At 36.3% G+C, this 25709-nt stretch overlaps 1 protein-coding gene and 1 pseudogene across 1 annotated transcript in view; one reads left to right on the top strand and one right to left on the bottom strand.

Annotated features, from left to right (window-relative positions):
* Window positions 1-25709, bottom strand: part of LOC141497969 (uncharacterized) — an 81996-nt gene that overhangs the window by 21909 nt on the left and 34378 nt on the right. Inside the window, 2 exon segments of the mRNA XM_074200899.1 lie at window positions 7795-7810; window positions 12311-12557. Coding sequence (XP_074057000.1) covers window positions 7795-7810; window positions 12311-12557 — 263 coding nt within the window.
* LOC141505696 (protein Abitram pseudogene) lies at window positions 24824-25385 on the top strand (annotated as a pseudogene).

The following is a 25709-nucleotide window of genomic DNA, read 5'->3' as shown; positions in this document are numbered from 1 at the left end:
AGATGGGATGAATATTACAGTGTTCTTAACAGATCATCATCAATTAATGCAGAAGCCATTGAGTGTTTACCTCAGTTTAAGTCAATCCATCCCTAGCTGAAGTTCCAACTGAAGAAGTTTTGATCAGCACCTGGTGCTGATTCTATTCCAGCTGAGATCTGCAAGTTGGGGGTTCCATTGCTCATCCAAAAAGTGACTGAAATTTTCCAGGTTAGATGACTTGAAGTGGCTACCCCCCAAGAATTCAAGGATGCCTCCACAGTTCATCTCTATAAAGATAAAGGGAATGCCCTATGATAATCACAGGAGCATTTCTCTTTTAGTCATTGCAGGTAAGATTCTTGCCAGCGTCCTTCTCAATAGGCTGATCCCTCATCTGGAAGATGGTCACCTCCCTGAGAGCCAGTGTGGCTTCAGAAAGTGTCAAGGAACTGTCAATATGGTGTTTGCTGCCCAACAACTCTAGGTAAAATGCCAGGAACAATAGAGAGGTCTTTGTAGATCTGACTGATACCTTTGATACCATCAACCATGAGGTTTTATGGAAAACTATGTCAAAATTTGATTGTCTGGAGGAGTTCATCAGTATTGTATGTCATTTTCATGCTGGCATCCATGCCCAGGCTCTGGATAGTGAACAATGTTCTTGAAACTTCCCAATCACCAATGGAGTAAAACAAGGATGTGTCCTTGTTCCCATACTTTTTAGCATGATGTTTTTAGCCATGTTATCAAATGCCTTCAGTGAGGATAAACATGGCCTCAAGGTCAGCTAACACACTGATGGCAAATTCTTCAACTTGAAAAGGCTACAAGTCAGGATCAAAGTGGAGGAAGTGTTGGTGTATGATCTGTTTGCAGCTAATTATGCACTCATTGCAGCCTCTGAAATTGATATGCATCAAAGCATGGATACATTATCTGTTGCTTCTGCTAATTTTGATCTAACAATTAACACCAAGAAAACATAGGTGCTCCATCAGTCAGCACCATACCATCCATGTGTGGAACCATCAATTACAGCAAAAGGAGAATTTTTTAGTACTAAGTTCACTTACCTTAGCAGTGTTCTTTACAAAGAGGTCCACATTGACAATGAGGTTGACACATGCATTGCCAGAGCTAGCTCAGGGTTGTGGAATCTCCAAAAGAAGTAGGGGAGAGAAGAGGTATTAGACTGACTACCCAACTGAAGCTCCACAGAACCATTGTACAAACCTCATTGCTATATGCCTCTGAAACCTGGACAGTCTACTAGTACTATGTCAAGAAATTGAATCATTTCCATATAATTTGTCTTCAGAAGATTCTGAAGATCACCTCATAGAGAAGATACCAGACACTGAGGTCCTTTCTCTAGCTAAACTGCCTAACAATCCAACATTACTACATAGAGTGCAAATATGATGGGCTGGTAATGTTAGAATGCCAGATGTATGCTTGCCAAAAAACTGTTTTATGGAGAACTCACATGGGGCAATCTCTCACAAGAGGGTCAGAAGAAGGGATACTGAGACACCCTGAAGTTGTCATTGAAGAACTTTTGAATTGATTGTACAGAGTGGACCAAAAAACAAATTATAGAAAGAATTAACCATTTTATCCTAGATGATGACAATAATGAAACAACATGCCAAAACCTATGGGATTCACTCAAAGCAGCTCTCAGGGGATATATTATAGCTTTAAATCCTTACATGAATAAATTGGAGAAAGAGGAAATCAATGAACTAAATATGCAACTAAAAAAATTAGAGAAAGAAGAAGTTAAAAATCCCCAATTAAATACCAAATTAGAAATTCTAAAAATTAAAGGAGAAATTAATAAAATTGAAAGAAAAAAACTATTAAATTAATAAATAAAACCAAAAGTTGGCATTATGAAAAAAACCAATAAAATTGATAAACCTCTGGTCAATTTGATTAAAAAGAAGAAAGAAGAAAATCAAACTGCTAGTATCAAAAATGAAAAAGGTGAACTCACCACCAATGAGGAGGAAATTAAAGTAATAATTCAAAATTATTTTTCCCAACTCTATGCCAATAAAATTGATAATCTAAGTGAAATGGATGAATATTTACAAAAATATAAGTTGCCCAGGTTAAATGAAGAGGAGATTAAATACCTAAACAAGCCTATCTCAGAAATGGAAATTTAACAAGCCATCATTGAACTCCCTAAGAAAAAATCTCCAGGGCCTGATGGATTCCCAATTGAATTCTACCAAACATTTAAGGAACAATTGGTTCCAATTCTATATAAACTCTTTGGGAAAATAGGGAAAGATGGAACTCTAACTCTTTCTATGAAACCAATATGGTGCTGTTACCTAAACCAGGAAGAGTTAAAACAGAGAAAAAAAATTATAGACCTATATCCCTGATGAATATAGATGCAAAAATCTTAAATAAAATCTTAGCAAAACGATTACAAAAAGTTATCACTGGGATAATACATTGTGGTATTATTATTATGCAGGGTTGGTTCAATATTAGGAAAACTGTTAGTATACTCAATTATATCAATGACAAACCTATCAGAAGTCATATGATCATATCAATAGATGCTGAAAAAATTTTTAACAAAATACAGCATCCATTCCTACTAAAAACACTAGAGAGTGTAGGAATAAATGGACTGTTCCTTAGAATAATTAGCAGTGTCTATCTGAAACCATCAACAAGTGTTATATTCAATGGGGAGAGGCTAGAGGCATTCCCAGTAAGATCATGGGTGAAACAAGGGTGCCCATTATCACCACTACTATTCAATATTGTATTCGAAATGTTAGCTTCAGAAATTAGAGAAGAAAAAGAAATTGAAGGAATTAGAATTGGGAAGGAAGAGACAAAACTCTCACTCTTTGAAGATGACATGATGGTCTACCTAGAGAATCCCAAGAAATCATCCAAAAAACTACTGGAAACAATTAGCAATTTTAGCAAAGTTGCAGGTTATAAAATAAACCCTCATAAATCCTCAACTTTTCTATATATGTCTAACAAAATACAGCAGAAAGAGCTAGAAAAAGAAATCCCATTCAAAATAACCTCAGACAATATAAAATACCTGGGAGTCTACTTGCCAAGACAGACTGAGAAACTTTTTGAAAACACTTATAAAACACTTCTCACACAAATTAAATCAGATTTAAATAACTGGGCAAATATCAACTGCTCATGGATAGGTAGAGCTAATATAATAAAAATGACAATTCTACCAAAGCTAAGCTACCTGTTTAGTGCCCTACCAATCAAAATTGCAAAAAGTTACTTTAATGAGTTAGAAAAAATTGTAAGTAAATTTATATGGAGAAATAAAAAGTCAAGAGTTATTCCTTTTAATGAACCAATTTTTGTTTCTACTTTGTCTGAGATGAGAATTACTACCCCTGCCTTTTTTACTTCCACTGAAGCATAATATGTCTGCTACAGTCTTTTATCTTGATTCTGTATGTATCTCTCTCTGCTTCAAATGTGTTTCTTGTAAACAACATATTGTAGAATATGGTTTATAATTCAATTTCCTTTCTGCTTCTGTTCTATGGGAGAATTCATCCATTCACATACAGGTATGATTATTAACTATGTATTGCCCTCCATCTTATTTTCCCTTTGTTTGTATTTTTCTCTCTCCTTTCACCCTATCCCTCTTCATTCACCCTATCCCTCTTCAGCAGTGCTTTGCTTTTGACAACCATCTCCCTTAAAGTACCCTCCTTTCCATTAGCCTCTCTCTTTTTCTTTCCCCTTTCCCCTTCTATTTTTCCCTTCACTTCTATCAGTTCCTCCTTCCCTTCCCCCCATTTTTCCTTCTAAATCCTATTGGGTAAGATAAATTTCTAAACTCAACTGAGTGGATGTGTTATTCCCTTTTTGAGTCAAATCCCCAAAATGTAAGATTTATGTATTTCTCCCTCCCTCCCTTCTTTCCCTCTAGTGTAACAGGTCTTTTGCACCTCTTGTTTTATTTGTGATATAATTTACCCAATTCTGCCTCCCATTCCACTACAATTCCTTTTTATTAATGACATTTTTTATATAATTCCATCAAAAGCAACTTTAAAGTCTATATCTTCTGTCTAACTATATTCCCTCTAATAGAGATGCAGTTCTCAAGAGCAGGATTAAAAGCACTTTAATCTGACTGAATAGCATTCTTTTCTTTGGACCTGTTTACCTTTTTATGTATCTCTTGAGCCTCATGTTTGAAGATTGTTTTTTCTGTTTAGCTCTGGTCTTTTTATCAGAAAAAATTGAAAGTCACTTATTTTGTTGAATGTCCATCTTTTCCCATGAAAGTGTATGCTCAGTTTTGCTGGATAGTTGATTCTTGGTTGTATCCAATTTCATTTAACCTCCAGAATATCATATTCTAGGATCATTAATCTTTTAAAATCAATGCTGTCAACTTCTGCATTATCCTGGCTACTTGGTATTTGATTGCTTCTGGCTGACTGCCTGCAATATTTTGCCCTGACAATTCTGGGAATTTGGTTACAATACTTGACATTTTCACTTTCACATCTCTTTCAAGAGGTGATCTATGTGGGGTGGCTAGGTGGAACTGTGGATAGAGCACTGGCCTTGGAGTCAGGAGTAACTGAATTCAAATCTGGCCTCAGACACTCAATAATTACCTAACTATGGGGCCTTGGCAAACCACTTAGCCCCATTTGCCTGGCAAAAACCTAAAAAAAAAATAAATAAAAATAAAAGAGGTGATTAGTGGATTCTTTCAAAGACAATTTTACCTACTGATTCTAAGATGTCAGGACTGTTTCTATTGATGTTGTTTTTTGGGTTTCTTTTTTTGGTTTTTAATTTTTTTTATTAGCATTATTAGCATCAATTCATGCAAATCCCTCCAGGCTTCCCTGAAATCCCATCCCTCCTGGTTTCTAATAGAACAATAGTATTCCATGACATACATATACCACAGTTTGCTAAGCCATTCCCCAAATGAAGGACATTCACTTGATTTCCAATTCTTTGCCACCACAAACAGGGGTGGAGCCAAGATGGTGACAGGAGAGGACCCTCTCTTTTTTTTTTTGTTTTGTTTTGATTTTTAGGTTTTTTGCAAGGAAAATGGGGTTAAGTGGCTTGGCCAAGGCCACACAGCTAGGTAATTATTAAGTGTCTGAGACCGGATTTGAACCCAGGTACTCCTGACTCCAGGGCTGGTGCTTTATCCACTACACCACCTGGCCTCCTGAGAGGACCCTCTCTTAGGTGCTCTCAATCAAAATCTATAAGCTAAGGACTCTAACTACATTTTCGAGAGACGGAACCCACAGAGGGGATCCAGTGAGGCAGTTCTCCAACCCAAGGTAACCTGGAAAAGAGCAGAAAGGCTCTGCTCCATGGGGTTGGAAGGATAGCTCACCAGAGTGAAGGAACTTCAGCCTCCAGGAGGCAGCCCTGGGGAGCTGGGAGCTTTGGCTCACAGCAGCGAAGGCAGTTTCCTCACTTACACACCAGGGAGCAGCAATCACAACTTGGGGGAACAGTGAGGGAACCTCTGCCAGAGCGAGCATGTGAAGCTCAGCCCTCAGGGCACACAGTGAGCATCGTGGTTGCAGCAGCCCAGATCCAGGAAGCCAAAGCCTATAAGCAGGAGCCTCCAGGGCATGAGTGCTGAACCTAGGGAGGGGAGTGGAAAGAGACTGCCGAGTTCTGTCCTCTGTCCCTGAAACAGGACTCTGGGGCTCTGACCACATTCAGATCCTGATCACAGTCTAGGTCCCCCCCCCCATAGAACAGCAGGGCCCCCCCCAATCTCATGGCAGAGGGGTGCACTTGTGGTCATTCACAGACCAAGAGGGAAGTCAGAGCCTCACACATGGAGATCCTTGTGGGGGGGTGTCCCACTAATACTCAAAAGCTCAGGAAGCACCCCAAAACTAGGCACAGGCTGGGGAAATGAATAAACAGATAAAAAAGAAGAACACCATTGAGAAATACTTTGCCTGTGATCCCAAGAAGGATCAAAACATTCAGTCTGAAGATGAGGAAGTACAACCTCCTGCATCTAAAGATTCCAAGAAAAACAGAAATTGGGCTCAGGCTATGATAGAGCTTGAAAAAAAGACTTTGAAAATCAAGTGAGGGAGGTAGAAGAAAAATTGGGAAAAGAAATGAGAGAGATGCAGGAAAAACATGAAAAAGAGGTCAGCAGCTTAGTGAAGGAGCTCCAAAAAAATGCTGAAGAAAATAACACGTTAAAAACCAGCATAGGTCAAATGGATAAAACAGTTCAAAAAGTTATTGAGGAGAAGAATGCTTTAAAAAGCAGAATTGGTCACATGGAAAAAAAGAGATAAGAAAGCTCTCTGAGGAAAACAAATCCTTCAGACAAAGAATAGAACTCAGGGAGATTGATGAATTTACTAAAAATCAGGACTCAATACTTCAAAAACCAAAAGAATGAAAAATTAGAAGAAAATGTGAAACATCTCACTGAAAAAAACAACAGATATGGAAAACAGATTTAGGAAAGATAATTTTAAAAATTATTGGAATACTCGAAAGTCATGACCAGGAAAAGAGCCTTGACATCATTTTCAAAGAATTACTACAGGAAAATTGCCCTGATATCCTAGAAGCAGTGGGAAAAATAGAAATGGAGAGAATCCACTGATCTCCCTGAGAAAGAGATCCAAACAAACAACCCCCAGGAACATTATAACCAAGTTCCAGAACTCCCAAGTCAAAGAGAAAATATTACAAGCAGCCAGAAGGACACAATTCAAATATCATGGAACTGCAGTCAGGAGCACACAGGACTTAGCAGCAACTACATTAAAAGTTCATAGGGCTTGGAATATAATATTCTGGAAGGCAAAAGAGCTTATAATGCAACTGAGAATCAACTATCCAGCAAAACTGAACATCTTCTTTGAGGGAAAAAGATGGACTTTCAATGAACCAGGGGAATTTCAAATGTTCCTGTTGGATTGGCCAGAGATGAACAGAAGGTTTGATCTTCAAATACAGGACTCAGGTGAAGCATAGAGTGTGGAGAAGGGAAAACTATGAGGGACTTAAAGATGATGAACTACATGTTTTCCTGTATAGAAAAAATGATACTCATATGAACCTTATCATTTAATAGAGCAGGTAGAAGGAGCTTTTATAGATGAAGCACAGGAGAAAACTGAATTTGAAGATATATTGTGGTGTAAAAATGGAGTCAATAGATAAAAGGGAAATGTAATGGGAGAAAGAAAAGGGAGAGGAGGAATAGGCTAAGATATTTCATATAATAAGATTTTTCTTTATTACAATGAGCTATTGCAATGATATGGAAGGGGGAAGGCAAGGGGGAATGAGGGAATCTTTGCTCTCATCAGAGGTGGCTAGGAGAGGAAACAGCAAATATACTCAATGGGGTATAAGTATCTGGAGTAAGAAGGGTGGGGGACAGGGGGAAGGGGGAGATATGAGTGATAGAGGAGAGGATGGACCATGGGGGGAGAGTGGTCAGATATAACACATTTTCTTTTTTACTTCTTGCAAGGGCTGGAATTGAATGGCCTGTCCAGGACCATAGGACCAAGTGGATGCTGGGCCTAAGGGGTGGTATGTGGACGCGGGGCCTCTTGGCCCCAGGGCCAGGAATCTGTCTGCTGTGCCACTCAGCTATCCTACAGCAGAGTCAGAGTGAAAGGAGAGAGAAAATATAGTACTTGGTAGTGGAGAAATACCAAAGGAGGGAGTTGCAATCACCAATGGCAGCGGTGGAAAAATATGGAAGTTACTTTTGTGATGGACTTATCATACAGAATGTGATCTACCCATGACAGAGCTGGTGCTGTTGGAACACAGACTGAAGCACATTTATTATTATTATTATTATTATTATTATTTGGAGGGGTTGCAGGGTAAATGGGGCTGGGTTGCCTGCCTGGGGCCGCACAGCTGGGTGATTGTTGGATGTCTGAGGACAGATTTGGACCTGGGTGCTACTGGCTTAAGGGCCAGTGATCTGTCTGCCACCTGGCTGCCCCTATTATTATTATTATTACTATTTTATTTTAGGGTTTTTTTTGTTTTTTGTAGGGCAATGGGGTTGGGGTGGCTTGCACAGGGTCACACAGCTGGGTGATTGTTGGGTGTCTGGGGCCAGATTTGGGCTCGGGTGCTCCTGGCTCCAGGGCCAGTGCTCCGTCCACTGCACCACCTGGCCATACCTACTATTATTATTATTATTATTATTATTATTATTATTATTAATTTTAATTTTTCTCTCTCCCCTTTCCTTCCTGACATGGATGGTCATACTTTACACCTCCAAAGTACCCATAATTGTGCCACCATAAAAATCTTGAAGTCTGGTTCTCTGATATTCATGGCCTGAAATTGGAGGAGGAATTCCCAAAGCAACAAAGGTCTTATTACCATCAAGAGGTCAATGCCTTGGTCTGGGGTTTGGTGACCAATGAAAGTTAAGAAGAATGAAGGGTGAAAATCAATGGAGGAAAAGGCTGAGGTCCTTGAATGGATCTAAAAGGGACCAATATCTCGGAAGTTTATTTAAAGTCAAGGAGAGGTGCAGCTAGGTGGTGCAGTGGATGGAGCACCAACCCTGGAGTCAGGAGTACCTGAGTTCAAATCTGGCCTCAGAAACTTAATAATTACTTAGCTATGTGTCCTTGGGCAAGCCACTTAACCCCATTTGCCTTGCAAAAAAAAAAAAAACAAACCTAAAAAAAATCAAGTCAAGGAGACCTAAGGCCAAGCTCTGAATATTTCATAACCTCTTAGTTTTCAGGCACCTTGTTCTGAAGCTGTAACCTCTCTTGTACTGGTACTTTTCTTCCTCTTTTTTTCTTTTTCCAACCTTGGGAATCATGTAAAAGGCATTTTTTTCTTCATCATCTATTTTTATCTCAAAAATGATAGTTAATGCCCAAATAAAAACAAGCATTGAGTAATATCACTTGCTCATTATAGATTTTTTTAAAAGTTCAGAAACTGCTATTTTGTTTTTTAATATTAATATTTTCACTTTTTCTAAGTATGATAAAGATCTGGATAGAAAATATAAATTTATTCTCAGAAAAGACTTTTTTTGTGACTTTTAAGAATACCAATCCTTCCCAAGGAAGTCATGACAATCTCCAAACAATTTTCTTAAAAACAACAAAGCAAAAAAACCCTTAAGAAATAATTAGGTCTCAAATATCTATATCTTTTAGATATAGATATTTAACATAGGCAAATTATATTACCTTGAGTTGCACAGCTTTTTGGAAGATTATTCACTAACAGAATTGACTTTTTTGATTCTGTTTGGCATTGCTACTTAATAACAGCTTTTAAATAAAAAAGAGTCAAAAAAACACAATCAGAAGGATAATAAGTGATACAGGATCAAATGTCAATTTAAGCCAAATTTACAACAGTAATATAAAGGTGAGTGTACCATTTATATAATTCTAAATTTTATTAAAATCCTCTTTTATTTGAGAATTCATATAATAATTTACAAGTCATAATAATATAGAAACATGTATATGAAAATTCAGACTTGTCAAAATGCAAAATAACCAAATATGCACTGGTCTGTTACTTTAAAATACTATGCAACTGGGGCAGCTAGGTGGCACAGTGGATAGAGCACCAGCCCTGGAGTCAGGAGTACCTGAGTTCAAATCCAGCCTCAGACACTTAATAATTGCCTAGCTGTGTGGCCTTGGACAAGCCACTTAACCCTATTTGCCTTGCAAAAAACCCCAAAATAAATAAGAATTAAAAAAAAATACTATGCAACTGCAGATATTTTAAAATTTGGACTTTCCACTTAAAAACTTCTTCTACTATTGAATAAACTTGAAGAATTCAAATCATCAGCCATTTATTAACTATTCTTTAACAAACCGAAGTGGTTTGCCATGCTAAAGAAATATTCCATTGACCAACAGTCTGTCAGCATTATAAGGAACAGTCATAAATGAACTTGATGGAGAGCATTGCCATCTTATTTTTCCCCAGATTGAGGGTGTCTAAAGAAATATTAATTTATAATTTGACTTTGTTTATTACTATTTAATCCATCTGGGCTGCAGTTTGCTCATTTGCAAAATAAAGGAGTTAGGTTAATAGGAGCTGACCTAAGGTCTTGTTCAACTCAGAAGCCATGAAAAGAAAAATCTGCTCATCCAAAAGTTAAAGCAGTCAAAAGGTCATGAGAGAAGATTTTTAAAAGAAAAAACCCTCACAGAAATAATATGAATTCAGATAAATGGAAAGGAGGGAGGAATGAGGTTGGAAAAAAAGTTTAAAATTTTGGAAATTTTGGAAATTGGATAAGAGGAAGGGAGAGAGGGAAGGAGGGAGGCAGGGAAAAAAGAAGGGAGGAAAGAAGGAAGGGAAGAAGAAAGAAAGAAAGGAATTTTAAAGCATCTTTTATGTCCCAGGTACTGTATACAAAAGTCTTTACAAATATCATTTAATTTATCTAAGAAATCCAAAATACATTAACATTCTGTGTATAGAATCTCTTGACTTTAGTAATTCTTTTTCTTTTTTTTTAGTTTAGGAAGTATTTATTAAGTACTTAGTGTGTTTCAGATACTATAATAAGTACTAGGAATCCCCCCCCCCCGAGAAAAAAACAAAAAACTGAAACAAAATAAACCATGCCATCAAGAACCTTACATTCTTTTTTTTTTAGGTATGATCCTTACATTCTAATGAAGGAAAGAACATACACATAAATTGATGTATGCAAGATACAGAGTAGATAGGAGATAATCTTAAAGGTGTTTTTAGAGTAGGATAGATTTTTATTTATTTTTGTTAAAATTTATTTTCATTCTTTTGAACATGTATATTTCCAAGTTACAAAATTTTCTTCTACCCTCCTTTCTCACACCCCCTCCCCTCAGTTGGGAATGGTCAGGTTAGCATTTTACATATACATATACATATACATATAAATATATATATATATATATATATAGTTAAACATATTTACAAATTAGTAGGTTTTGGCATGAGGAATTAGGATTAAGGGAAAGAGATACATAAGAGATAATTTTTATAAAGTGTTCATCAATTTTGGTAGGGGTGTTTTTTTTCTGTGTATTTTGTTTTGTTTTTCTTCCTCTGGTTGGGGATAATATAGACCATCACCAGTCTAATACAGTTGTCTTAGCTCTCTGGATAGTTGAGAGGGGTTGCTTCCATCAAGGACGGAAGGATGTTTATCTCATAATGTTGATGTGTAAATTGTTCTCTTGGCATCAGATCCCATAAGTCATTCCATGCTTCTCTAGAGTTCAACCATTTATGGTTTCTTATAGAACAATAATATTCCATAGCATTTACCTACCACAACTTGTTTAGTCATTCCCCAATTGATGGGCATCTCCTCAATTTCCAATTATTTGCCAGTACAAAAAAGGGCTGCTATGAATATTTTGGAACATGTATGACTTTTCCCATTTTTTCCCATTTCTTTTGGATATAGTCCTAGAATTAGAATTGCTGGATCAAAGGGTATGAACATTTTTATTGCTCATTGGGCATAGTTCCATATTGCTCTCCAGAATGGTTGAATCTGTTCACAATTCCAGCAGCAACGCATCAATGTCCCAATCCTCCCACAACTTCTCCAACATTGATCATCTTCCCTTTTGCTCATCTGGGCTAATCTAATAGGTGTGAGATGATACCTCAATGTTGTTTTAATTTGCATTTCTCTAATCAATAGTGATTTGGAGCATTTTTTCATATGCTTATATATAGCTTTATTTTTTCATTTGAAAATTGTTCATATCGTTTGACCATTTATCAGTTGGGGAATGACTTGTGACCTTATCAGTTTGACACAATTCTCTATGTATTTTAGAAATGAGAACTTTATCAGAACTCCTGATTGTGGATATTGTTTCCTAGCTTTCTGCTTTTCTTCTAATTTTGGCAGCATTGATTTTATTAGTGCAAACCCTTTTTAATTTAATATAGTCAAAATCATTCATTTTGCAGTTTATAATATGCTCAAATCCTTGTTTGGTCATAAATTTATCCCTTTTCCACAGATCAGATATATAGAATATTTTTCAGTCTATCAATTTATCTATGGTATTGCTCTTTATGTTTAAATCATGTACCCATTTTGACCTTATTTTCATATAGGGTTCCTTTTCCTATTTTTCTATTCAGTATCCCAAATGAACCACTCTGCAAAATTCAAAAACAGACTGGAAAAAAGTGGGTACTCTCTAACCAGATTTCAGGACTGGCATTACTAACAAAACAAGGACAGAAGTCCCAAGACTTTGTACTTACCCCTCAAAACAGCAGGTTATGTTCACCAGATCTAAACTCTGTGTTGTTAGGATTCCTCCTTCTGAACTTCACCCAGTGATAGGTGCCACAGTCCTCCAGAGTGCTGTGGCTGATACTCACAGAGAAGTCTGTGCTGCTATTAGGTATGGCTGGCTTTATCTGGTGATAGGTACCTTCTTTCACGTTGTAAATTTCCTGTCTCTGGGACCCTTTCCCCTTGAGCCGTTCTGTAGCCACTGGCTTGAATTCCATACTGCCTGTGATGAATCATGATTCAGACCCTGGAATTCAGGTGTGGAAGTAAATAGGCCCATTAAAAAAAGTTACAACACATAAAAAGTGATAGGAAATTTAGGGGAAGAAGGAGAGAGAGAGAGAGAGAGAGAGAGAGAGAGAGAGAGAGAGAGAGAGAGAGAGAGAGAGAGAGAGAGAGAGAGACACTTCCAGTGGGGAGCCAAGATGGTGGCATGAAGCTAAACTGCTCCTGGAGCCTTTCCCTAGCAAAGGTAAATGAAGCTCTTTGGGGGGAAATGGGAAGTAAAGTCCAGGAGGAAGGAGAGCAGGGAAAGCCAGTAAGAGGCTTTTAGCCACAGTGCAATCCAGGTCCCAACAGCTTAATGATAACAGAGGTCCCAGCAGCTAGATAGAAAGCAGGGAGGATCCCAACCCCAAGCTCTGAATCCTGAGAGCACCAGGGTAAAAGACAGAACTCTGTTAAACCAGAACCTGGACATAAAGGAGAAAACAAACCTCTGAAAAGGCAAAGCTTGGACTGCATAGGCAACATCTGGACCAACAACAAGCCAGGGATCAGACCCCAGCCCCAGCAAAATAAAAGCTTGGATCTATACTATATATACTCCAGGAGCAGAACTAAAATCACAAAAATGAATAAAAAAGCTAAAAGAGTGCTCACTACAGAAAAGTACTTCACAGATAAAGATGACAGCAATACCATGTCTGAAGGAGAAAGCAGCAAAAAATTACTCACAGGAGGAGTATCAAAACAGTCTACAAATTGGACTCAACAACAATGAAGTATCATCTCACACCTATTAGATTAGCCCAGATGAGAAAAAGGGAAGCTGATCAATGTTGGAGAGGTTGTGGGAGGAGTGGGACACTGACGCATTGCTGGTGGATTTGTGAACAGATCCAACCATTCTAGAGAGCAACATGGAACTTTGCCCAATGAGTAATAAAACTGTTCATACCCTTTGACCCAGGAATTCCAATCCTAGGACTATATCCAAAAGAAATTGTAAAAAATGGGAAAAGTCAAACATGTTCCAAAATATCTGTATCAGCTTTCTTTATAGTAGCAAAGAACAGGAAATTGAGGGGATATCTCAACTGGGGAATGGCTAAACAAGTTATGGTACATGTACACTATGGAATATTATCATTCTATAAGAAACAATAAATGTTCAGACTCTAGAGAAGCATAGAATGGCTTACGGGATTTGATGCTGAGCAAAGGAAGTAGAGTCAAGAGAACAATGTAGACATCCACAACATTATGAGATGAACAACCTTGATGGAAGCAACTCCTCTCAACCGTCCAGAGGGTTAGGACAACTGTATTAGACTGGTAATGTTTTATATTATCCACAACCAGAGGAAGAAAAACAAAACAAAACAAAACACACAGAAAAAAAAACCCAAAAGCAAAACACCCCTACTGAATCTGATGAACACATTATAAAAATTATCTCTTATGTATTTCTTTCCCTTAATCCTAATTCCTCATGCCAAAAATTACTAATTTGTAAATATGTTTAACAAAATATGTACATAAAATGCTAACCTGACAGTTCCCTACTAAGGGGAGGAGGGTGGGAATAACATTTTTCGGGGAGCTAAGGACCTGGGGTTTCAATCCAGAATGTACTACCCTGCAAAATTCAGCATATATTGTTAGGGGAAAAGATGGGTATTCAATGAAATACAGGACTTCCAGAACTTCCTCACACAAAGACCAGAAATGAACAGAGAATTCAGTTGCTAATTACATGACTGAAGAGTTACACACACAAAAAAAAAGGTAAATGAAAAAGGGGACTGGAAAAACAAAATTGTTTTAAACAACTGTTGGTCCCTAAAAGGAAAGATATAACAATTCTAATTCTTTAGAACTTTACTTCTCAAAGGAAAATTAAAGGGTAGAATATAATCGAAGAGAATGAACCTAAAGATAGGGGAATAATTGGATCTTGTCTCTCAATTGAAGAGGTCCAAGATCACATCACTATGTTTGAGACAAAAAAAACCCTAGAGAAAAAAAAGGAGTGTTAACTTCAACTTGTGTCTCATTATACTATGACTCATTTTAATCACAAGATGCTAAGGATTTTTTCTAATGACTACATCATAAGCTGCCAAGATCTGAGACAATATCTCTGTTATAATCATTTGTAAAGTTCTTGGTGAGACTTCCAGAGCCTCCTAATACTTGGATATCTTCTAGATTATTACAGTTAATTAGACCAACCTCTGGTGCTTCACTTAACAAGGGGTTAAGTACCATGGGTGGGGAGGGAAGGGTAAAGCAGAGACACAATGACCTTGGTTCATTTAACAAGATGTAATGGGGGGGGGGGGGGGGTAAAGTATGAAAGAAAATAGGCCTGGGAGGAGGGGCACAAATAGTTCAAGAACTGATAAGGCTTTGGATGATACTTTGGCTCATGAAGAAGATTGTGTTTGCTTGAAAGATACTTGAAAAGGAGGTAAGGTAAAAATGATTATAATTGAAATTTGATGCAATTTGCGTCAATGCTGCTTATTAAGCAATAAAGTAAACAATCTGTGACACTATCTTGATAACAATAGGAGGCTATAAAGCAATCAAATAATTGAATTGTGATTGATGATATCTGATTAATAATATTAGAGCACCAAGAAAAGAGGCACAAAGATTTATACTTTTAGAGGGAAAGAAGGGAAAATGTGAATTCTGAGTAAATTCTATTTAATAGATTTAGCCCAGTGAGGGAATAAGATACATTCCCACTTGAGTTTAAAAATCTAACTTAATCTATAAGGAGGGGAGGGACAGAGAATGAGAAAGATCAGGGAAGAAGGGTCTGATAAAAGTGAAGGGAAGGTATAAGTGAAAATAAACTGAAAGTTAAATTCCTAAAAGTCATAGGAGAAAGGTAGTAAAATTTTAGTGAGGAGGAATAAGAGAAAAGGAAAGAGATAAATATAAGTGGAGAAAGTTACCATGGAAGAAATACAGAATTAGTAATCTTAACTGTAAATGTGAATGGGATGAACTGTCCCCCAAAATGGAAGTGTATAGCAGAATGGATTAAAAAAACAGAATCCTATAATATTTTGTTTACAAGAAACACATTTGTTTTTTTCTTTTCTTTTTTGTTTTTTAGGCTTTTGTAAGGCAAACAGGCTTAAGTGGCTTGCCCAATGCCACCACAGCTAGGTAATTATTAAGTGTCTGAGACCGGATTTGAACCAAGGTACTCCTGACTCCAAGGTCGGTGCTTTATCCACTATGCCACCTAGCTGCCCCTAAGAAACACATTTGAAGCAGCGAGATACACATAAGGTAAGGGTAAAAGGTTGGAGCAAAATACATTATACCTCACCGGAAGTAAAAAAAATCTGAGGTAGAGATCCTAATCTCAGACAAAGTAAAAGCAAAAATCAATCTCATTAAAAGGGATAAGGAAGGAAACTACATCTTTTTAAAAGGCACCATTGATAATGAAGCTATATCATTACTAAAGATGTATGCACCTAGTAGTATAGCATCCAGATTGCTAAAGGAAAAGTTGAGTGAATTAAAAGGAAAAATAGACAGCAAAACTTTAATAAAGGGAGGCCTCAATCTCTCTCTATCAGAACTAGATAAATCCAACAACAAAATAAAGAAGGAGTAAGTTAAGAAGGTTAATGAAATCTTGAAAACTTAAATATTCTAGACCTCTGGAGAAAACTTAATGGGGATAGAAGAGAATATACCTTTTTCTCAGCAGTACATGGTATCTGTATCAAATCTGACCATTTACTAGGGCATAAAAACCTTATAATCAACTGTGGAAAGGCAGAAATAAAAGATACACACTTCTCAGACCAGGATGCAATAGAAATTACATGTATTAAAGGGTCAGGTAAAGATGAATCAAGAACTAATTGGAAGTTAAATAACTATTTTAGATAATGGGTGGATCAAATCGCAAATAATGCAAATAATAATTATAAGCAAGAAAATGATAATAATGAGACATCATACCAAAATTTATGAGATGCAGCAAAGGCAGTTTTGAGGGGAAACTTTATATCTCTAAATGCCTATATGAATAAAATAGAGAAAGGGGAGATCAACGAATTGGGTATGCAACTAAAAAAACAAGAAAAAGAACAAATTAAACAACCCCAATTAAATACCAAATTAGAAATTCTGAAAATTGAAGTAGAGATTAATAAAAGGAAAAGCAAAAAAAACATTGATCTCATAAATAAAACCAAGAGTTGGTTTTATGAAAAAGTCAATAAAGTAGACAAACCTCTGTTTAATCTGATTTAAAAAAAGAAAGGAGATAAACAAAAAGGGTGAACTAACCACCAATGAGGAGGAAATTAAAGAGATAATTTGGAGCTACTTTGCTGAACTATATACCTAAGGATGATCATTTACAAAAATGGAAACTTCCCAGATTAACAGAAGAGTAAATAAATTACTTAAATAACCACATTTCAGAAAAAAGAAATTGAAGAAACCATCAATAAACTCCCTAAGAAAAAATCTCCAGGTCCATATGGATTTATAAGTGAATTCTACCAAACATTTAAGAAAAAATTAATTCCTATTCCACATAAGATAGGAGAGAAAGGAGTTCTGCCAAACTCCTTTTTAGACACCAAAATGGTGCTTATACCTAAACAAGGAAGAGCCAAAGCAGACAAAGAAAATTATAGACTAATCTCCCTAATGAATATTGATGCAATAATCTTAAATAAAATTTTAACAATGAGACTTCAGCAAGTTATTATTAGGATAATACACCATGATCACATTGGATTTATACTAGGCAGGCAGGGATGGTTCAACATTAGGAAAACACTCAACATAATTAAACATATCAATAATAAAAACAACAGAAATCATATGATTATCTTAATGGATGCTGAAAAAGCCTTTGATAAAATACAACATCCATTCCTGTTAAAAGCACTAGAAAGTTTGAGAACAAATGGAGTTTTCATTAAAATAATAAATAGTATCTATCTAAAACCATCAACAAATATTATATGTAATGGCAATCAACTTGGAGCATTTCCAATAAAATCAGGGCTGAAACAAGGATGCCCATTATCATCATTATATTCAATATAGTATTGGAAATACTAGCAGTAGCAATTAGAGAAGAAAAAGAAAATGAAGGAATCAGAACTGGCAATGAGAAAAGCAAAACTTTCATTCTTTACAGACGATATGATGTTATATACCTAGAGAATCTGAGAAAATCATCTTGAAACAGTGAAAACAATCAGCAAAATAGCAGGATATAAAATAAGCCCCCATAATCATCAGTATTTTTATATATAAGCAACAAAGGCCAAGAGCAAGAGATAGAGAAATTCCATTCAAAATAACTATAGATAACATTAAATACTTGGGAATCTATCTACCAAGAAAACCCAGAAACTACATAAGCACAATTATAAAGCACTTTCTTATCCAAATAAAGTCATATCCAAATATTTGGAAAAATATCAAATGCTCATGGGTAAGTCGAGCTAATATAATCAAAATGACAATTCTACCCAAATTAAAGTACTTGTTCAGTGCCAATCAAACTACCAATCAAACCACCAAATAATTACTTTTCCGAGCTAGAAAAAATAGTAACAAAATTCATATGGAGCAACAAAAGGGCAAGAATAGCAAGGGAACTGATGGGAAAAAAATGTAAAGGAAGATGTCCTAGCTCTACCAGATCCTGGTCATCAAGCAGCAGCAGTCATCAAAACTGCCTGGTACTGGTTAAGAAATAGAATAATGGATCAGTGGTTTAGAATAGGTTCAAAAGAAGCTGCAGTAAATGACTATAGTAATCTTCTATTTGACAAATCCAGAGACATCAGCCTCTGGGATAAGAACTCACTATGTGACAAAAATTGTTGAGAAAAATGGAAAATAGTATGGCAAAACCTAGTCATAGATCCACATCTCATACCCTATACTAAAATAAGATCAAAATGGGTACAGAATTTTGACATAAAGAGTGATACCATAGATAAATTAATAGACCAAAAAATACTCCATCTGATCTATGGAAAAGGGATAAATTTATGACCAAACAAGAATTAGAGCACATTATAAACTGCAAAATGAATGATTTTGACTATATTAAATTAAAAGGGTTTTGCACTAATAAAATCAATGCTGCCAAAATCAGAAGAAAAGTGGAAAGCTGGGAAACAATCTTCACAATCAGGAATTCTGATAAAGGTCTCATTTCTAAACTATATAGAGAATTGCATCAAATTAATAAGGTTACAAGTCATTCTCCAACTGATAAATGTCAAACAGACAGTTTTCAAATGGAGAAATTAAAACTAGATATAATTATATGAGAAAATGCTCCAAATCACTATTGATTAGGTAAATGCAAATTAAAACAACAAGGAGATATCATCTCACACCTATTAGATTAGCCCAGACGAGAAAAAGGGAAGATGATCAATGTTGGAGAGGCTGTGGGAAGATTGGGGCACTGAGGCATTGCTGGTGGAGTTGTGAATGGATCAGCCTTTCTGGAGAGCAATATGGACTTATGCTAAAAGAGCAATAAAACTGTTCATAACCTTTGACTCAGCAATTCCAATTCTAGGATAGCTAGAAGAAATTGTAAAAAATGGCAAAATTCCTACATGTTCCAAAATAGCTCTTTTTGTAGTGGCAAAGAATTAGAAATTTAGAGGCCCATCAATTGGGGAATGGCTAAACAAGTTATGGTACATGAATACCATGGAATATTATTGTTCTATAAGAAACCATAAATGGTTGGACTCTAGAGAAGCATGGAATGACTTATGGGATCTGATGCTGAGGGAAGGACGTAGAGTCAAGAAAACAATGTACATATCAACAACATTATGAGATGAACAACTTTCATGGAAGTAACTCCTCTCTAGTCCAGAGGGCTAAGACAACTGTTATTAGACTGGTTATGGACCATATTATCACAAGAGGACAAAAAATAAAACAAAACAAAACACAGAAAAAAAATAAACAACCCTACCGAATCTGATGAACACTTTATAAAAATTATGTCTTATGTATCTCTTTCCCTTAATCCTAATTCCTCATGCCAAAACCTACTAATTTGTAAATATGTTTAAAAATATGTATATAAAATGCTAACCTGACTGTTTCCTACTGAGGGGAGAGAGGTGGGATGGAAGGGTGGAGGGAAATTTTGTAACTTTAAAGTATGCATGAACAATGGATGAAAATTTAAAAAAAAATTAAAAAAAGAAGAGATAATACCAAACCAAGTCATATTGTACAAGAAACAAATGAGAGAGAGAGAGAGAGAGAGAGAGAGAGAGAGAGAGAGAGAGAGCAGGTAGCCATGAGACTTGGGTTAACCAGGCCACATGGTGAAGCCCATGAAGCTTCATGTGGTTTAAGGAAGAGCCAGAGGAAGGCCTATCCTTCTGGGATGGGAGGCTGGAAGAAGCAAAAGCTGTCGAAAGGGTGATGCTTCCTGTTAAACAACCCTCCACTATAGACTGGACAGGTGGTGTTTGGGGTGTGGTCCTTTTACCTCAATGGCAATCTATGAGCTGGTTCTTCCTGTCTCAAGGTATTGAATGTCCACTTTTAACATGTCATTTCCCGCCCAACAGTGTTCAGGCCAAAGTTAACAGGGTCAAGGTAGAAGTGCAAACAGTGCTCAAGGGAGACAGAATTTCAAGAGCAGAGACCTCCACCTACTTGAAAGATTTTGTTTCTGCTGGTTCACAATTCTCTACATTATTTCCCTGCATTATTCCCCCTTTAAAATTATTTGGGACTCAGATTCTTCTTGGCCTTTTAGAGTCCATTTGGAGATGAATGCATTACAGCAAGTACTTCACTGTAGCAGGGTCCAGAGAATGGTTGGCTGGCATCCTGAAAAGGCTGGTCTTGGAGATATACAGTTAAAGGAAACAAAACTCAAGGGAAAAAAATTTAGCAAGCAAAAAACCAGAGATATTTTAACAGAGAAGGCTATTTAACAGTGATCCAATAATTAGAAAGAACTAGAAGATCTATAAAGAGCAAGAATTATACTTTATGATCCTAAGCCAGTATCAGAATTTTTTTATAAGAACATGGGTTCCAATATAACACAGATTCATTAATTAGCCACATTAAATTGTAACCAAAAGTTCAAGAATTTTGTACAAACAAAAGTACTGAAAAAGCATTTTAAAACTGCATGTGTCCAAAAAGTAATTTGCAACAAAGTTTTCTATTTTAACTTTGGTCACGTTTAGAATGAACGAAAATTCCAGTTGTAGAATGGATCTCTCTTTTAAAGCAATTTACAAAATATGCCAATAGGCATTATCTTGATATAAACAGTCATACTGGTATAAACATCAGTCATACTGATATAAACAGTCTTTTCCTTAAGGCAGTTTGTTGTGGTAAAAAGTCAAATCCTATGTTAAAAGGCCAAGACAAAAATACTTGCCAAATATTTAAAATTTAGAAGATAGAGTTCCAATGGCTCACTCTAATACTTAATTATGATCCACTTGGAATGATCATGGCAATTTGCTATTATAGAGTAGAGAGGGATATGAGGACATGTTTCCTTATGAAGCCATACAGACAATCCTTTTCAGTGAGTCCGATGAGTGATTCTTTTAAGAGAATTCTACCCTATATGAGATTAGAGTCGTTCTTTCAAAGGCCACCCACTCATCTGCAATATTTAATATCAAACCCCATAGGGCTAAAGACTTCATTGACATATTGTCTTTCTATTTTAACATAACTGGTGTCAGACAGATCAATTATCAATACATTGTAATATAGCAATCACCTATAACCAGAGCTTCAGGTGACTTGAGTACTAAGGAGAATCAAGAGCCAGGATATAATTTAATATGAGAGATCCAGGATAAAAATGATTCAAGTGTTGTTCATTTATCTAAGGACAGTGCTGTAAATGAAATGCAATAAAACAGATTTTGAGATGTAAAAACACAATAACCCTAATTCATTTTTTTAAATAAAATCAACTTTTTGCAATGAACCCATTTAGTTGGTAACTATGTTTAAAATAACTAAACATCTCCTTTTGGCTAGGTTGCCCATCATCTCTATACTTCTCATATAATAATTGGCTAGAGACTGCCACAGAGAAATCTCAAATTATTATCATTATTTTATCTTTCTCATATTACACAGGTGCTTCTGAGATACATCTATAGATTCATGCATAAAATAATGATGGAAATGATATTTTGTAAAATTTAATAACACATGTGTTAATTGACTTGAATACCTGGTTGTTTTTGCTATTGTTTTATTACATTGGAATCAATAACACATGTTAGAAATGTAAAGTCATCTAAGATGTTCTAATGTTTTTGAAGAATTTTTGAAAGTAATAATTTGCATTTTGAAGATGGTTAGTAGTTAAAAGTTTATATATAAAAGTTTCTAGCTAGTTATGTAAACTGGGACTAAACTGGTTATTTCCTCTGAGGGAAAAGCACCTGTGTAATATGAGAAAGATATATCACTCCGTATTCAAAAATCATGCAGTGGCTCCTTATTGCCTAGGAAAAAATGCTGCTTAACTTGATGATTAAAGCCATCTACAGTTTGGCTGTGATCTATTTTTCCTATATGATGTCACTCTACTCCTTTGTGCATTAAATATCCAAGAAAAAAAAAAGAAACAGAAAACAGACATTCCCTGATTTATCAGCTCAACCTAGTATCTCTTGTCTCTGTGTACATGTTCATGTCATTTGTTTCAACAACCATGAAAGTAGGTGAAGCAGGTGCAGGGGAATGTTTAAAGTTTGGACACACATAGAAGATATCAAGGGCATCCACTGAATCCCAGGCTATGTCATTTTTAGTTTTGTTTTGCTACTAGACTTCCATGACTCTGGAAAAAAGGATGAGACTGGTGATTTTATGCAACTCTGTCTCATTCCAATTGGATTCCAGAGCAAGTCAAGACATCACTGGTCCTCTTTGAAAATGAAAAATGGAAAACATTCATTGTCCTGTGTGAATAAACTGAAATCACATTGACTGAATCAACCCCATTTCTTTCACTTTTCCTCAGAGTAGGAAGAATAGAAGATTTTAAAAATATAAAGGACCTCAGAGACTAGGGTGTCCAACCACTTCAGCAGAGGAAGCTGAGGATCAGAGAGATTGAATCAACTAGACCAAAATAGTAAACAGCATAGCAATGATTGGAGTTACATCATCTGAATCCAAAAGTCCAAGGTGAAACTTCCAATATGCAAAGCAGCTTCTTACTCTGTGCCTTCTCTCTGTGAATTCAAGATTATGCATTAAAATTTTTTTTATTTATTTAAGGCAATGAGGTTAAGTGACTTGCCCAAGGTCACAGCCAGGCAATTATTGAGTGTCTGAGGCCGGATTTGTTTTTTTTTTTTTTTTTAACAAGACAATGGGTTTAAGTGACTTGCTCAAAGACACACAGCAAGGTAATTATTAAATGTTTGAGGTCATATTTGAACTCAGGTCCTACTGACTCCAGGGCCTGTGCTCTAACCACTGAACCACCTAGCTGCCCCAGGATTATATATTTTGATTCTTATTAAGGAAAGTGACCTTAGGAAGAGGTGTCTCAGAGGAAAGAAGCCAGGGAGTTTTCATTGCTAGCAACATCTTGATCTTCACCATGATCCTCCATGTTGACATTACAATTTTCTCTACTGCTAGTTTAGAATCTCTCAGACTTTAATATGTGTTATAAGGATCATTTTTAGTTATGTCCTTAACTATCTGTCTGACCATGGAAAAATAATATCAATTATTGGAAAAATAATATCAATTGCTGCAAAACAAAGAATAGCAAAATAAATAGGGGCGGCTAGGTGGCGTAGTGAGTAAAGCACCAGCCTTGGAGTCAGGAGTACCTGGGTTCAAATCCGGTCTCAGACACTTAATAATTACCTAGCTGTGTGGCCTATAAATAAATAAATAAATGAATGAATGAATGAATGAATGGATAGATAGATAGATAGATAGACAGATAGATAGATAGATGAATGAATAAATAGATGGTCCTGTTGGTGGAATCCCTCTTAATTCATATCAGATTCTAAGTTCTCTGATCTTCCTCCTCCTTTCTCTTTTTTTCTTTCTTCTTCTTTTTCTTCTTTTTGTTCTTGTTCTTGTTCTTTTTTCCACTTCTCCTTCCCCTCCTCCTCTGTACCATCATTGTCTATTAAGGGATGGTCCGTAACTCCTTCACTTCAGATAATATTTGACATTGTCCCTTTTTCCAAGCAGAGAATTTTGTATTATCTGTGATAAATTTCACAGTGGACAAAATGAACATCATTAATATGAATATCACACATGCCCTAAAATGATGAGGATTATAACTATTCAATCCCTTTTAGACAGTCTCAGAAATGCAAAACATAATCAAATGTGGAATTATGCAAATCTTTCTTAAACATTCATATTCCCTTCAACAGGGAATATGGTTTATAAAATGAGGAGGAGCTAAATAATATTCTTTGTTTGATTGCCTTGTAGCTTATTTGTTGTCAAGATTTCTGGAATCTAATAATCATATTGACTCCATCTAATGTGAATTAATTTTCTACATTAGAGGAAGCTAGTTGGGTCAAAAAGTCCTGGATTTTGAGTCAAATGATCTGGATTCCAATCCTTGTTGTGGGACCAGTGGACTAGCAATGTCTTCTCTTTTGGCCTCAATTTCCACAAATTTAAAATGGGATTATTATGTCTATTTAATTACTATTAAACTTGCAGAAAAAATGAGACACAAATCTTTTACTTTCTCAGTCCCATTTGAATAATTGGGGAAATGAGCATGACAACCATGAGGTGTGCATGGAAATGAGTAGATAAGGTAACTGGAGAAGATTAAAAGGAGAGGGGATATGAAGGACTAAAGAAGAGTGGTAGCAACTGGGAGAAGAGAAGGATGATAATAAATGCTTTGCCTTAATATTCATTACACAAAAAGGTGACTCAGGAATTTGAGTTTTGCCTAGCTCAAGTTGTAATGCTATGGAGTAGGCTCCAGAGCCCCATGACATACATGGATGAACTATTATAGGAAGGTTAGAGTATTGCTGACCTCCAGGGATACTGGATATGACAGAAATGAGGAGAGTTTATCTCATTTGGATTCCAAAGTCTCTCTAAACATCCAGTTTTCATTTCCCTTAAATTTGTGACAAGCAGAATAGCAAACTGGGAAGGGATTATTAAATAACTGTACTTTAGAAAAGTGATGGGGAGCTGGCCATGGCGGCCGATGCTGGAGGCCCCGCTCCTGCCACCCCATCGCTGGTGGATCGCTACTTCACCCGCTGGTACAAGGCTGATGTGAAGGGAAAGCCATGTAAGGATCACTGTATATTACAGAACTCTAACAGAATCTGTGTAATCACATTGGCAGAATCTCATCCACTTCTTCAAAATGGAAAAACAATTAAGAGTATTAACTATCAAATCAGTGCCAACTGTAGCAGACTTCAGAACAAGGTTTCTGGAAAGTTTAAACGGGGGGCACAATTTCTAACAGAACTTGCACCTCTGTGTAGGATATCCTGATCAGATGGAGAAGAATATACTGTGTCAAACTGTGTGAGAGGACGGTTGATGGAAGTAAATGAAAATATTCTAGCTAAGCCATCCATTTTGCAGGAAAAGCCATCCACTGAGGGATATATTGCTGTTGTTCTACCCAAATTTGAAGAAAGCAAGAGTGTTACTGAGGGATTGTTGACGCAAAAACAATACGAAGAAATTGTGGTGAAACGAATTAATAGCAAATCAGAAACATCGTGAAGACAAATAAAATTAAAAAAAACTCACAAATCTACATGTGTTAAAGGATCAACTGCTATAGAGTACATGATTGATCAAGAAAGTGGTGGTAGGAACAGTCCTCCCCTTACTGTGGAATGGCCCTGCTTCAGTTCCTTGCCACTTCAATATTGGTGATTTTGCCTGCACTTTTTGATTAATTCTACTTAGGTCATCTTCCCCTCATCTACCTCTTAGATTGATTGGCTCTGCCCAAGAATGCTTCATTTCTCCTAAGCTCTTCTCAGTTATTCAAACACAACATAAACAATTAGGAAGGTGCAAACACTATTTAACAAATATTTTGTTTTCATTTTGA

Source organism: Macrotis lagotis, chromosome 1 (assembly GCF_037893015.1).
Source record: "Macrotis lagotis isolate mMagLag1 chromosome 1, bilby.v1.9.chrom.fasta, whole genome shotgun sequence".
Lineage (NCBI taxonomy): Eukaryota > Metazoa > Chordata > Mammalia > Peramelemorphia > Peramelidae > Macrotis > Macrotis lagotis.
The sequence above is the reverse complement of the archived record's forward strand: the minus strand, read 5'-3'. Positions and strand labels throughout refer to the sequence as shown.